A 15,915-nucleotide genomic window follows, 5' to 3' on the forward strand; every position below is an offset into this window, starting at 1 on the left:
ATGACACATAAAAAGTGATTTTAATATCGATTTTCAACCATTCAGCGTGATTTATTTCATGCATACTAAGGTAATTTTATGTATTTTCTGTCTTTAGTATGTATTGTAAATATGTATTATAGTACATATTACATGTAAGCACACACATGCAGTTTACTCTTTTACTCGTTTCAGTCATTTGACTGTGGCCATGCTGGAGCACCGCCTTTTTAGTCAAGCAAATCGACCCCAGGACTTATTCTATTGGTCTCTTTTGCCGAACCGCTACGTTACACATACACACACACACACATATATATATATATATATATATATATATATATATATATACGACGGGCTTCTTTCAGTTTCCGTCTACCAAATCCACTCACAAGGCTTTGCCCAAGTGCCACGCAGTGGGACTGAACCCAGAACCACGTGGTTAGTAAGCAAGCTGCTTACCACACAGCCACTCCTACGCCTATATATATATTAAAACAAAGAGTTAAATTCTGGTCATAGAGTTACCAAAGGTTTCACATCCACGAAAGCCACATCCTCTATTCTTTAGTGTGCTTCCTTTCTGATATGTTTTATATATATATATATATATATATATATATATATATATATATATATATATATATATATCCATACACACACACACATATATATATATATATATATATATATATATATATATATATATATATATATATATATATATATGTATGTATGTATTATATATACTAACATACAGACACACAGATTACATGCGTGTTGAAGTATACACAAAGAAAGTGGGGGGGTTCAAAACAATGAAGGACCATATAAGTGTTTCATGTTTTATTTTCTTTGTTCAGGATAAGAACAATGGGATGACCGCTTTCATCGGTGATTTACCCCACAGTTAATAACATTAAAAAATTCCGGCACGATGATATAGATAATATTCTTTGTTTTCTTAATTGTTTCATTTGAATGTATTAGATTTAATTACAGCGTTGTAGATGAAGTTAAGTTATAACAAAATCATATCAATCTACAAAGTGACTATTTTTTTAAAGCAAAAATAAAATTAAGCACAAAATATCGATAATGAAATTAGATCCTCTACGTGATGTTTACGAGATTATCTGCCCTTGCTCCATTCACATTGTCCCTCTCACCATCACCACCACCTCATACTTTCAACCTGTGCAGACTCTTTCTCTCTCTCCTTCTCTCTCTATTTCATCAAGGTAAGTCTTTTTTTATAACTGTTTTCTTTACAAAAAATTTCCTCGTTTAACTTCCATTACACAATCGTGACTGATAAACTAACATGAAACGTTATGAACCACAAACGAAAGTAAGCGAGAAGAAAGGTGCTGGAGAAAAAAATGACCTGTCTCTGTATCGGCCGTTTGCAGGAGATGGTTGTATTTACCCCCCCCCCCCCCACTATTGGCTTTATTTTTTTTTTTTTTACCATTTTCTTTCTTTCTTTCTTTCTTTGTGTTTGTAATTCTTTGCTATTTTCCTCTATCTTTTTCTTCGTTTCAAAAATACTTCGCGCTGCCAGCATTTTAATTACGATAAAAATATGGATATGGGTTATTATAGTAATAGTTGAAGTATCCTTTGGAGATGAAAAGGGGGGGAAAGGATTTACTGTTATGGTGAAGAGAAGGTAATGAATAATAAAAGAATGAAAACAGTATAAGGTGTGTTTTGTATCATCCGAGAGTAAGAACTAGCAGGAGCCATAACTATGAAAACTATGTAAATAGGGGCACTATCAATATAAAATAAAGACGTGTTGGAAAGGTAGTCTGACAATAAAAAAAAACCCAGCTCCCAGTATAGCAAATACTAGCTTAGTACTAGGGTTACCTATCATAATTAAAACGTAGAGGTAGCTACATACCATCGCTGTGGAACAAGTCTATATATTATCCCATAGCAAACGTCATTTATACACAACGCTTTAAGAGCGCCTAACTCTTCTTAGCTGGGACATACTACAACGAGGTGTTCTCAATTGACGAGTACTGGTGTCAGTGGGAATTGGGACATCATTTGTGAAAAAATGTATACATAATAATAGCAGGGTACCCACCTTTGCTGATGCAGAGTAGAAAAGGATATAATAATGCTACTACGAGAAAACTGTTTCGGAGACCCAACAAGACCAGCTATTGAATTATCAGTCATCAGGTCTACTTCATTAAGGATATCGAGTCAGGAAAAGCAACCAGACCATCAGGGGTCGTCTTCGTGATGCTGCCCACGAGTCACACATGCAGTCAATCAGGTACTTGAAAAAAGGTTCGTTAATGGTTAATAAGGCAAAGGCGGTGCTCTAGGAATAAACAGCTACAGAGTTATCAAATTGATGGATCAAACTAAAATAGCAGAAATAATTATGGTATAACTAATTTGGAATAAAATAAACATATTCTGTTGTCTGAGGGCTACTGATAAAAGGTGGTGTTGATGGATGGGGGAAGCTATGCAGAGCTGATATCAGTGAGATGAAAGTGAATAGGAAAATGCAAGTAGATGACCATCGGAACTTGGTTTTCAGTCTATTCCATGCAATAATAGGAGTTTAAAACCAGCTATCTGATGGGGCTTCTGTATACCAATGACTTAGTTCTCGTAGCTAAATCTATTAAAGAATTAGAGAAGAAATGCGAAACATATAAGCAAAGATAAGAGTATTGGGTAGCATGGAAACATAACAGGACTAAAGTATAGTCTGTACAGTGGCCATGCTTGATATACAGGAAAAGAGTGGGAGCTGTGCCATCTTATGGGCATGGATTCTTGCTTGGGGTCTCCACGAGTTTTAGAGGAGGGGTGAAATGCTAATTTATGTATACTGTGTTAACCGGCATTGCTTTGCCTATAAAGACAACCTAAGTAGGAGTTCCATAGAGTGTATCCAACATAGACTACGCATACACTGCAGTGAGATGAGAGGTAAGCTGACAGAAATGGACATTGAATGTAGCAGATGTGCAGAAGGAGTTAACAGAGCACTCATAATATACATGTTTTGGAATGTTTGAGGGCTCCCTAGCCATGGCTGGTAGCTTATATTGTTTAGATGACCTTATGCACAGTTGAGGAGAGTGTCTGGAAGAATAGTAGGGAAAGTTTATAATACTACTACCTTTACTGGCGACAAAGAGTGAAAGGCATATTGTATGATGTATGTACACGAATGCAATGCTGCAAAACATGGGCATTGAATGCTGAGGATATGTAAATACTGGAAAGAAATTCGGGGAGCATGCTCTGCTTTATGTGTAATGTTAATATGTAATAATGGAGCAGCGCAAATTAGTTGAGAGAAAACAGTGTAAGAAGAATTAGGTGTAGTGCACAAAAGAGAAGGCTGAGTTAGTATAAACATGTAACACATATGGAGAAGGACAGTTGTGTAAAGAAGTTTTGAATTATTCAAGTGAGAGGAATGTATGAAAGTGAAACCATAGGAAGAGATGCTGAAAGCTGATTTCAGGAGACTGGAGTTCATGATTGGGATGACGAAATATTAGTAAACAGTAAGAGATTACTCCAAAAACGATTACCAGTTTGCTCTCAGTTAAGTATTCAAAATATGTTATTCAACAGTTAACATATAAATCCAATAAAGTTCTTTAACTTTAAAATGGATCGAAATCAGAGAATACTTACTCCTTCAAAAAACAGATATAAGCATCAAAATTATGATCTTAACTCGAAGAATACTTTATGGCTAATCGTTCCATTTGATAAACAGGTAAATTACAATTTTTCCAAATTGTTTAATTTCACCATTTAAAAATATTTTCCAAGAAACCACAAATATTACAAAATTTTTAATTAACATAAAATTAGATCGGGTATTGTCTTAGCCATAATATTGCTCAAATTATAGCAGCATATCATGTTAAAATAATATCGAAATTTCAAAAAAGCAATTACAATCAGAATAGCACACTAAATTTGAAGCAGAATAACTTTAAACGGAATAAAGAAACTCAAAAAGAAGGGAACGCTAGGAAATTAAATGTCGTGGTAAGGGAAACAACCCAATTTAACATAAATAATAACGTCAAATCGAATAAAAGTTCAGCTACAAATAGAACTAAGATAACGTTATCTAATGGAGTAAATAGTAATAAAGAACTTGATGGAAATGAACTTAATTCTACAACAAATGATTAAATTGAAACTAGATCTGAGGGAAATATAAAAGGCTATCTTTGCAGTTGTTCTAAACGGGAATCCTTTTATGTGGAAAATAAGTGTAAGGAATTCTTTTACATTGGCGGGACATCATTAATTTTCGAGAGAAGACTGGCAAATCAATTGAGTTTATTTAAAGACAAAAATAAAAGGTTCCAAACAAGTCTTGGCAAATTAATCCAGTCTTTTAAGGGCAGTAACAAGGACTATATGATTAAATGGGAATTAATTTGTACTGCAAAACCATACAGACTTGGAACCAATAGATGTGACTTATGTACTCTCTTTTACTTGTTTTAGTCATTTGACTGCGGCCATGCTGGAGCACTGCCTTTAGTCGAGCATATCGGCCCCAGGACTTCTTCTTTGTAAGCCTAGTACTTATTCTATCGGTCTCTTTTTGCCGAACCGCTAAGTTACGGGGACGTAAACACACCAGCATCGGTTGTCAAGCGATGGTGGGGGGACAAACACAGACACACATACATACATATATATATAGAGAGAATTTTCACATCCAAGGGTAATGTAATAAACTCTAGACAGGAGCAAGCACTGAGATGCTTGCACATGAGGAAATTGCCAAGTATAAATGAATAATTATCATTTAAACTATAGAAGGTTTTGAAATGATGGACTAAAAATGATTATCCTATAAGAACTTGATGTAGAGATTTTCATGTCTGACTTAATAGACAGCTCTACACTATACAACGCAGAGTTTATAAAAGAAAATCGTTAAACGGCCATACCGAGAGATATCAAGTTCAGACCCTGAAGTGACTGCACCATAATATTGTTGGGTTGCAATTGCAACAGTTACTAATCAGTGCAAATGAAACATGTCAGTCTTAAGAGGCAGTATATAATTATAGAATCAAAGGTAATGCTGTTGCTACTTTGGAGTAATCCTTATTTTTAATATTGTCTATATTCAGTGGCAAGGTTTGTTAGAATCTATGTATTTCAACATGTATGATACTATGAAAGGTCGGGTTCTGGGCTTGAAATACTCAGGAATAATTGATTTTATTGTTTGTTGGTTGTATGCTGTAAATGTGTACATAAACATCTACACGTTTATCTATGTATAAGTGCATATAGACAAATCTATATATAAACATAGGTACCTGATCCTTACAAAATGTAGATCCAACTCAGGGATGGTTTCCTCTGCCGCATATGTATAAAAGAACAGTGGGGTTCAAAATTCACAACAGCTGTTTTGGCAGCATTTTATCGATGCATCTTTGGAATACACCATGCCAAAAATACGCAAACAGGTAAGGCAGAAGATATAAGTTGACTTGCTCATCAAGCTACATGGTGGGAAGTGAGGTTTCTTTAGAATAATAATAGAATATATTGGCTGCTTATAAGGGCCAAGTTCAAAAACTATCTGATTTCTCAAATCTTAATTAGTTTATGGTACTGGCAGGAAAATCATGGAAGACATAAACTTTTAATAAAAGAAAAACCTACTCAGCAGAGTATTATAGATAGGGCACCAGACTGTTGCCACCTACCTGGCACTAGAACATCTATATCATCATCATCATTTAACGTCTGCTTTCCATGCTGACATGGGTTGGACGATTTGACTGAGGACTGATGAACCAGATGGCTGCACTAGGCTTCAATCTGATCTGGCAGAGTTTCTACAGCTGGATGCCCTTCCTAACGCCAACCACTCCGAGAGTATAGTGGGTATTTTTACGTGCCATTGGCATGAGGGCCAGTCAGTCAGTACTGTCAAAGGCCACACTCAAATGGTGTTTTTTATGTGCCACCTGCACAGGAGTCAGTCCAGCAGCACTGGCAACAACCTCACTCGAATGTTTTTTCACATGCCACCGGCATAAGTACCAGTAAGGTGACGCTGGTAACGATCATGCTCAAATGGTGCTTTTTACATGCCACCAGTACAGAAGCCAGAGAGCTCCTCTGGCAACGATGTTGCTCGGATGGTGCTCTTAGTGCTCCACTAGCACGGATGTCAGTCGTTGAATTTGATTTCGATTTCACTTCCCTCAACAGGTCTTTGCAAGCAGAGTTTAGTGGCTAATGAAAGAAAGGTACGCATAAGTGAGCTGGTTACACCCCTGGCATAGGTCACGGGTTAAGGTCTCACTTGCCTTGCCGGGTCTTCTCACACACAGCATATTTCCAAAGTCTCAGTCACAAGTCATTGTCTCAGTGAGGCCTAATGTTCAAAGGTCGCGCTTCACCACCTCATCCCAAGTCTTGGGTCTACCTTTTCCACAGGTTCCCTCAACTGCTAGGGTGTGGCACTTTTTCACAGCTATCCTCACCCATTCTCACCATATGACCATACCAACGCAGTCGTCTCTCTTGCACACCACATCTGATGCTTCTTAGGTCCAACTTTTCTCTCGAGGTACTTATACTCTGTCGAGTATGCACACTGACATTACACATCCCTCGGAGCATACTGGCTGCATTCCTTGCTAGCTTATGCATGTCCTCAACAGTCACGGCCATGTTTCACTGCCATGTAGCATGGCTGTTCGTACACATGCCTCTGAGCGAGAGGCTCTTTGTCACCAGCAGAGGTAAGAGCTCTCTGAACTTTACCCAGGCTATTCTTATACTAGCAGCTACACTTTCAGCACACCCTCCCCCGCTACTGACTTGGTCACCTAGGTAACGGAAGCTATCAACTACTTCTAGTTTTTCTCCCTGGAATGTGGCGGAAGTTGTTCTCTGCATATTTATTTTCAGTGTTTATTGCTCCTGAGCATCTGCCACATACAAAAGCTATCTTCCCAGTTAGCCTTCCTTTGATATTGCTGCACCCCTTATGTGTCCATAGCTTACACTGGGCACATCTTATAGAGTTTCTACCTACGCCTTTTCTACAGATCGAGCAGGGCCATCTACCTGAAGGGATTTGTGGTTTGTCTGTCTTCCTACTTATTAGGACTTTGGTTTTAGCTAGGTTGACTCTAAGGCCCTTCGATTTTAATCCTTGCTTCCACACCTGAAACTTCTCTTCTAGTTCTGATAGTGATTCATCAATTAGGGCAAGGTCGTCAGCATAGAGGAGCTCCCAGGGGCATCCTGTCTTGAAATCCTCTGTTATTGCCTGGAGGACTGTGATAAATAGGAGGGGGCTGAGAACTGAACCTTGGTGGACCCCTACCTCTATCTGGAATTCTTCACTGTACTCATTGCCAACCCTCACCTTACTGGCAGCGTCCCTGTACATGACTTGCACAGCTCTCACTAACCATTCATCTATCCCTAGTTTCCTCATTTACCACCAGATAGGGGATCAAGGGACCCTGTCAAAGGCTTTCTCCATGTCAACGAAAGCCAGGTACAGAGGTTTATCTTTGGCTAGGTATTTCTCCTGCAGCTGTCTTACCAGAAATATAGCATCAGTGGTGCTTTTCCCTGTTATGGACCCAAACTGCATCTCATTTAAACTGACTCTCCTTAATTAGTTGGGCTATGACCCTCTCCGTGACTGTCATTACCTGATCCAACAACTTGATACCTTTGTAATTATTTGTATCTAAAGCGTCACCTTTACCTTCGTAGCAGTTGACTATGGTGCTGCTCCACCATTCATTGGGTATGACTCCTTTGTGTATCACCTGGTTAACTATATGGGTGACTAGGCTATAGCCAACACCACCAGGTATTTTGAGCATCTCTGCAGTGATTTCTGATGGCCCAGAGGCTTTCCTTGTCTTCATACGCTTAATTGCTTTATCTAACAAGGTACTGTCAATTTGGATAGCTAGTCCCTCTGTTGGGTCGACATTCGGCAGACTCTCTTTTTCCCATTCATTCTCTGTATTAAGCAACCTTTCATAGTGGCATCTCCAAACCTTTTTCTTTGCAGCCTCGTTTAGTGCAAGTGAACTATCATCCATGCGGACACATTTCTCTCCTACAACATCACTATTCTCTCTCACACACTGTCTTGCAATACGAAATACCTCAAGTCTTTGGTCCTCACGGCACAGAACATTGGCAAATTTTTTCTTATCTGCTTTCCCTTTGACTAAATAAACCTGTCTCCTAGCTTCCCTTCTGGCAGTCTGATACAATTCCCTGCTACCACCGTTCTTCCAGTCCTTCCAAGCCTGTTTCTTTTCTCTAATGGCCCTGTCAACAACACATACTATATTACCTCAAATACATACACCTATATATATACAATACATCTATATATACGTACATACACACATATAAATGCAATATCCCTGCATATCTCACATCTATTTTCATTCTCCACTTCACTCTCTATTTTGTTTAACTATTGCTTAACCATTTTCTCACACCGTTTCCGATGAAGGGATATAATAAATATCCTGGAAACAGCTGTAAGACCTTCTATTTATAAATGTTCTAAAATCTTCACAGCCTTGATTTTTTTATCTCATTCTGAACAAACATTTTTTATATATACACATGCTGATATATGACCGACATTGGACTCCTTATTTGCATAATCACAGAACCTGGAGCATAACTATGGTCTATCCATAGCATCTACTCAGCATTACCTGACGCCTTTAGGTCTTATTGACACCATTACCTCTCATAACTTCTATAAATATATATATGAATATATATATACATAGATATATACATGTACACATACATACATACACTCATATACAGGTACATACATCTGCATTTGTATATTTATACAAATCTTCGCATTCATTTATGCATACATAAATTTTATATTTGTAAGTTCTATCTGCAATCCAATCAAATACCCATTTTCCTCAAGCACATCATATATATGAGCGAGATCGTTGCCAGTGCCCCTGGACTGGTTCTTGTGCGGGTGGCACATGAGATGCACCATTTTGAGCGTGGCCGTTGCCAGTACCGCCTGACTGGCTCCTGTAGGATTTTCGAGCGAGATCGTTGCCAGTGCCCCTGGACTGGCTTGTGCGGGTGGCACATAAAAGACACCATTTCGAGCGTGGCCGTTTTCGTGCGGGTGACACGTAAAAGCACCCACTACACTCTCTGAGTGGTTGGCGTTAGGAAGGGCATCCAGCTGTAGAAACTCTGCCAAATCAGACTGGAGCCTGGTGTTGCCATCCGGTTTCACCAGTCCTCAGTCAAATCGTCCAACCCATGCTAGCATGGAAAGCGGACGTTAAACGATGATGATGATGATGATGATATATATATATATATATATATATATATATATATATGTGTGTGTGTGTATAGGTGACTGGCAGAATCATTGGCATGTCAGACAAAATGGTTAGTGACATTTCATTTGTCTTTACTTTCTGAATTTAAATTCCATCAAGGTTAATTTTGCCTGTCATCCTTTCTGGGGTTGATAAAATAAAAACCAGTTGATCAATGGAGGCAATGTAATTGATTTACCTCTACCCCAAAATTGCTGGTCTTACATGTATATGGTTTATATATCTATGTATATATATATATATATATATATATATATATATATATATATATATATACATACATATATATATATATATAAGTGTGTGTGTGTGTGTGTTTTATGTCCATTTTTTTTTAGTTCACTCTGCAGGGTGATTGGTGTTTGGAAGGGCATCAAGCTGTAAAAACCCTACCAAAACAGACACAAGTCTGGTGCAGGCTCCTGTCCAACCATCGAACCCATGACAGCATGGAAGGTGGACATTAACAATGATAATGATGATTATGATTTTCCCATAGTAGCATTATTTTAAAGATGGATGCCGTACCTGGAAGCCACTTTTGACAAAAGTTTATTTACCCTGCCAGCTATTTGTGATACCAGTGATTGTTTCTTTATCACTGTTTTCCTATATCAGTGGAGTCTACATTTGTCTAAGCACTTGCTACTGATGGTGTGCAAAGACACAGTAATCATGACTCAGCAATTCCACCACTGCTGCTGGACACTTTTCTTCTACTACTGACACATTTTTGTGCTTTTTAGCTCAACATGTCTATACATGATGCTTTCTCAAGACAAATACTACAGTTTTGTGGCTTTCTATAGTATATCCATGTTAAGTAAGATGTACAGAATGCTGTTATATATACACACATACACCAATGGTGTTATCTTGTACCGCATAGAATTAAAAAAACCTCAGTTGCTCTATAATACATTTGTTCACTGAAGGCAGGATGACAGAGAAGGATGCAGAGTAGAAGCATGAGGGTTGACCAAAGAAAAACCAGGATGGATAAGTGAAGCGAAAGAGTATAAGTGTAGAAAGGATGTAACGGGGGTGGGGGTGGGGTGGGGGGTAGTACAAGGGAAGAAAGAGTGGTAGACATCAATAATCAGTGGCTCAAAAGAGAGAGGCTGATTGTAGAGTATATCAAGTACAAGCAGGTTTGATTATATATATATATGTGTGTGTGTCATCATTGTTTTAATATTCACTTTTCCATGCTTGTATGGGAGAGATGGAATTCAAGACAGATTTTGTATTACCTAACGCCCTTTCTGTTACCAACTCTCACCTGTTTCCAAGCAAGTTAATATTTCCCCATTTTCCGACGTGCTTTTCATGGAAATGAATGACATTATTAGTATGATGGTGATACTCATTTACAACCATCATGCGATGTCAGTAGAGTCATACGCACACACAAACTTATATGACAGGCTTCTTTGAGTTTCCATCTACCAGATCCACTGTCATGGCTTTGATTGCCCCAAAATTGTAGTAGAAGATATTTACCCAAGGTGTTGTACAGTGGGATTGTACACTACATGTTTTGGAAGCAAACTTCTCAACTACACAGTCATGTCTACAGTCTGATCCCTCCCTCTCTCTCTCTCTCTCTCTATATATATATATATATATATATATATATTCTTTTATTCTTTTACTTGTTTCAGTCATTTGACTGTGGCTATGCTGGAGCACCACCTTTGGTCGAGCAAGTCAACCCCAGGACTTATTCTTTGTAAGCCTAGTACTTATTCTATCAGTCTCTTTTTGCCGAACTGCTAAGTTACAGGGACGTAAACACACCAACATTGGTGTTGAGGGGACAAACACAGACATACAAATAACCTGCTTTACCAAAGGGACAATTTTTATACTTACAGAACCCTTGGAAATTCCATTTTTTTTAAAAAATTTCCTTATATTTATTGTTTCTTTACAGAAAAGTCTTTTTTAATGATGATGAGTTTGACAATAGATTGTGGTAAATGAAAAATGAAAATTTAAGATCTAGATATCTTGTAGTTTTAGTAAACATAATAAATATGTATAACTTTGTTCCCCTGGTGTTATGTGTGTCAGGTGAGAAACATCCACAGTGGGTTGGTTGATGTAACAAAGAACGGTGGTGGGTGGGGAGATAGTCATCTCTCATTTTGTGTATTCCTTCACTATGTTATCACTAAAACCACCACTACCAACGTCATCATCATCTATGGTGCATGTAGGCAGTTGGTGGAATAAGTCATATGGAAGAAGGGCAGCATTTTTTTATGGAAATATCTATTATCACACATTTTCTTTCCTTTTAACAGACATGGCTGACACAAGATGAAAACCCAGTCTTTGCTACGCCTAAGAAACTACTCCAGCCCAGAAGTCTCCAGTGTATTCCTGTTGTGTGCAGAAATTGTAATGATTTGCATGTATACTCAAAGACAAATGCTTCCAGTGTAACAGAACAGCCTCCTCCTCACCACCACCACCTTGCCACATGAAAAAAACAAATTTGTTCAATATACTGGCACGGAAAACATAACTAAATATTTTCATATTTTGTTCTTCAGGACTTCTTACCTTTTGGTGACATTCCATTATTACAAAGGAATTTCTAACCCCATCCACTTTTGTTTTCATTCTCTACCCCATCTCTCTTTCTCTGTTTCACCTTTTTTACCAATCCCTTTTTCATCACCACCTCATCCATCTAATGCTTCATTGTTTCATAGACCCTACAGAATATTTTTAGAGCAGAAACTATTACATTATATTTTCATCCCAACTTTTGCTCAAATATAACGTTTTTTTACTAAAAGTATATTGGATAAAGATAAATTATTTTTTGCTTTATATATACCATACCACACAACTGGTAGGAACCAGAACCTCTGATACACTGATTGATGACATTTACATAGAATTCCAGAAACGTATTTTGATTTGCTGGGATCTGGGTTTCAGTATTGTAATTCTACATACATACAAAACGTACAGGTTTAGAGAATATCTGAACACATCATATGTGTATATCTACATGCTCTGCATACACATACATGCATGCACATACACACAAACATACATGTCTATAAATATGTAAGTTTGTGTTAACCTTTATATTTATATTTGTGTACTTTTATGATAAAAACACACTTTGGTATAGTTAAACGTTGTAACTACAAATGTACAAATGTTCGAAACAATTTTATTAGGAAACAGTTTATAAGAACATAAAACAATAACAAAACAAGAATGTATACTGCTCATTCCGGTGTATATACTACAGTAGGAAACCCACAGCAGCAACAACAACAACAACAACAACAGCAGCAGCAGCAACAACAACAACAATATGATTTCAGTAGCTGCACTAAGATTTATGCTGACCCTCAACCAGCAGCTGAAGATTCGACGAGGGCTCACAAGCAGCAACATGGCAGTCATTCTAGCAATAACAATTCCAATAACTTGGACAGTACTGGCAACCATAACCACAATCACCACAACCATTCACAGAGCATTTCGCCAGGTTTAGGTACCATTGTTATTGTTGCTAACAATAACAATGGTGGCAACACAGCAGCTTCACCTGGTGATGAACACTCAGTAGCCAGTGGTAGCCATGATGCAGTAAGTCACAGCAACCACAGCCACCAGAACATTCCTGTACCACTATCTGGCATGACAAATTACGGTGTCTATACTGGTCATAGTAGTCGCAAACCCTATCGGTGTGGTGTGTGTCGGAAGGGCTTTTCTGTAAAAGCTAATCTCCACAAACATGAGTTAATGCCAGATGAGGAGAAACACTTTTACTGCACTCAGTGTCACAAAGCCTTCAGCCAGCGGGAAAAGCTGACTAATCACATTCGTACTCACTCTGGGGTGAGGCCATTTACATGTCAGGTGTGTGGTAAATCATTTGGTCAACGAACTCATCTGACCACACATTCCAGAATCCACAGTGGTATTCGGCCATATGCTTGCAACCAGTGTCCGAAAAGATTTAGTCAGAAAGACCACCTAGTCAACCACAGTCGCACACATAGTGGAGAGAAGCCATTTCTATGTGTGATCTGCCAGAAGTCATTTTCGCAAAGGGCACACCTCAAGAAACACAGCCGTGCCCACATACAGTCATCATCATCACCAGGAATGGGTGGTAGCTGCAACCAAGGTTCTTGCAAAGGTGTATCAATGGGTGAGACAGCACATCCTCATCATCATCACCATCACCATCATCATCACCACCATCATCACCATCATGACAAACAGCATCAGAACACATCATCACCAGCTTCTGCTGCAAGTAGTGGTAACCAAAGCAACAACAACAACAATATCAACAAGGTGATGTGTAAAGCTTCCAAATCACCACCTCCGCCTCCACCTCCACCTCCTCCTCCAGCACTTCGACAGCCTCTGCCGTCATCATCACCACATGCTCACCATCACCATCCTCATCAACATGGCCATCATCATCACCACCACCACCCCCATCACAACCAGCAGCACCAGTCTGCTGTTGTAACCCAGCAACCTTGCACTGGAGCTAACATCCCTGCATGGCGATCAACCACACCTGGTACCAGTTTTGGGAACTGGTCATCAGGTGCTTCTGCAGCATCTGCTCTCACAACTCCATGGACACCTGGCTGGACAGACGCACAAGTCAACCATACCTGCAACCAAGGCAGACCAAGAGAGTGAGCAGCTTTCTGACATACACACTTCATACAACAGTCTGATGGAATTTCCTTAGTAATGTAGGGTGGGGGAGCAATGTTTGCTAGCCATTGGATCAACTTCTTTGGAACTAATGCAGATTGAGCTGCACTAGCATCCACCAGTTGCAGTTTCAATAATATCTTGAAATGTTTACAATTGCAATCTAGATAAGATGCCCTCAGACTTGTGTGTATGTCTGCATTTTTGTTTTGTATGTATATACATATAGGGTATACATACATATATATATTGTGTGTATATATATATATATATGTATACATGCATTCATATATACACATACAAAGCATTTTCCTGTGTGGGTCTTGCTATGTACACAATGTATGTCTGATATATATATATATGTGTGTGTGTGTGTGTATAGATAGATATGAATATATATGTGTGTGTGTGTATGTATATATATATGTGTGCCTGCATGTACTAATGTACATTTGTCCAATATTTTTTATATGTCAACCCATTATATTATTTCAGTTATAGTTGTCACCCATCCCCATGCCCACCTCCACCGATAATGTTGTGTATTTCACTCAACTCAACTTCCATTTCCAACCAACATTGCTCTAGATCAGTAGAAAGAAAGATGTTTTTCCATATACATTTGAACAATAACAAAATAATAATAATAAAAGCAACAATTATGAGAATAAAATGTATGTTACTTGTACCATTGTTTATTTTTTATCTTTTACTTGTTTCAGTCATTAGACTGTGGCCATGCTGGGACACTGCCTTGAATTTTTAGTTGAATGAATTGACCCCAGTTTTCTTTTTTTTACTAAACCTGGTACTTATTCTCTCAGTCTCTTTTGCTGAACTGCTGCTAAGTTATGGGATTTAAACAGTTGTCAAACAGTGGTAGTGGGACAAACACACTCACACATATCTATATACAACTGGCTTCTTACAGTTTCTGTCTACCAAATCCACTCACAACACTTTGGTCGACCTGAGGCTGTAGCATGCCCAAAGTGTCACACAGTAGGAGTGAACCTGGAACCAAGTGGTTGGGAAACAAGCCTGCACCTTTTATTATATTTCTATATTTTTGTCCCATGGTTTCATCATCGTCTTCCTCATCATTATCATCATCATCATCATCACATCTATTTTTCCTGGTGTGTAAATGGATCTCACTTCATCTCATCCCTATTTTTAACCATTTGACATAACAGAAAATTTGTCACTTTTACTTATTTCAGCCATTGGACTGCAGCAGCCATGCTGAGGCACCACCTTGAAAGGTTTTGGTCAAACAAATCGACCCCAGTACTTGCGTTTTTAAGTCAGGTACTTATTCTACAGGTCTTTTTTGTTGAGCAAGAACATAAACAAACCAGCATCAGTTGTCAAGCAGTTGGAATGGGGTAACAAACACAAAGATGCAGACATATTCACACACACATACACATGTGTGTATATATAATGGGCTTTCACACAGTTTCTGTCTACCAAATTCACTCCCATGGCATTGATCGGCTCAGAGTTATAGTAGAAGACACTTGCCCTCAGTGTCAGACAGTGGGACTAACTCAGAACCACATGATTGTAAAATGAGCTTCTTTATCACACAGCCTTGCCTTCACCTATGTGTATTTATTCTTTTTTTAAAATTTTTTTTTCTACTGCAGCTGGATACTTTTACAGAGCCCTTTACAACTAGTGAGAGGAGTGGGAAGAGAGAAAGATATTCTAAAATTAGAGACTTGGCTTGAATTCTTGCCACAAAGTGAATTCTGCTAAAGGTACTGGAGTTGCCAGG

The 15,915-nt window shown here is 38.4% G+C and overlaps 1 protein-coding gene across 2 annotated transcripts; it reads left to right on the forward strand.

Moving 5' to 3' along the window:
- The first annotated feature begins 862 nt into the window (after positions 1 to 862).
- Positions 863 to 14,820, forward strand: LOC106876604 (uncharacterized). 2 transcript variants are annotated; one of them, XM_089362628.1, is made up of 2 exons: positions 863 to 1,220; positions 11,723 to 14,820. In XM_089362628.1, exon 2 carries the CDS (start codon positions 12,657 to 12,659, stop codon positions 14,112 to 14,114), a length of 1,458 nt encoding a protein of 485 aa, XP_089218754.1. In that variant the 5' UTR covers positions 863 to 1,220; positions 11,723 to 12,656; the 3' UTR covers positions 14,115 to 14,820. The 2 variants fall into 2 exon arrangements, with proteins under 2 accessions (XP_089218754.1, XP_089218755.1); XM_089362629.1 differs by having other exon boundaries at positions 1,218 to 3,751.
- The last annotated feature ends 1,095 nt before the right edge of the window (positions 14,821 to 15,915 follow it).

This window comes from Octopus bimaculoides, chromosome 14 (assembly GCF_046866305.1).
Source record: "Octopus bimaculoides isolate indiv1 chromosome 14, ASM4686630v1, whole genome shotgun sequence".
Classification (NCBI taxonomy): Eukaryota; Metazoa; Mollusca; class Cephalopoda; order Octopoda; family Octopodidae; genus Octopus; species Octopus bimaculoides.

Excerpts from the sequence above, each read along its gene's own strand:
- LOC106876604 (XM_089362628.1), top strand. The coding sequence starts at position 12,657 with ATGTATACTGCTCATTCCGGTGTATATACTACAGTAGGAAACCCACAG.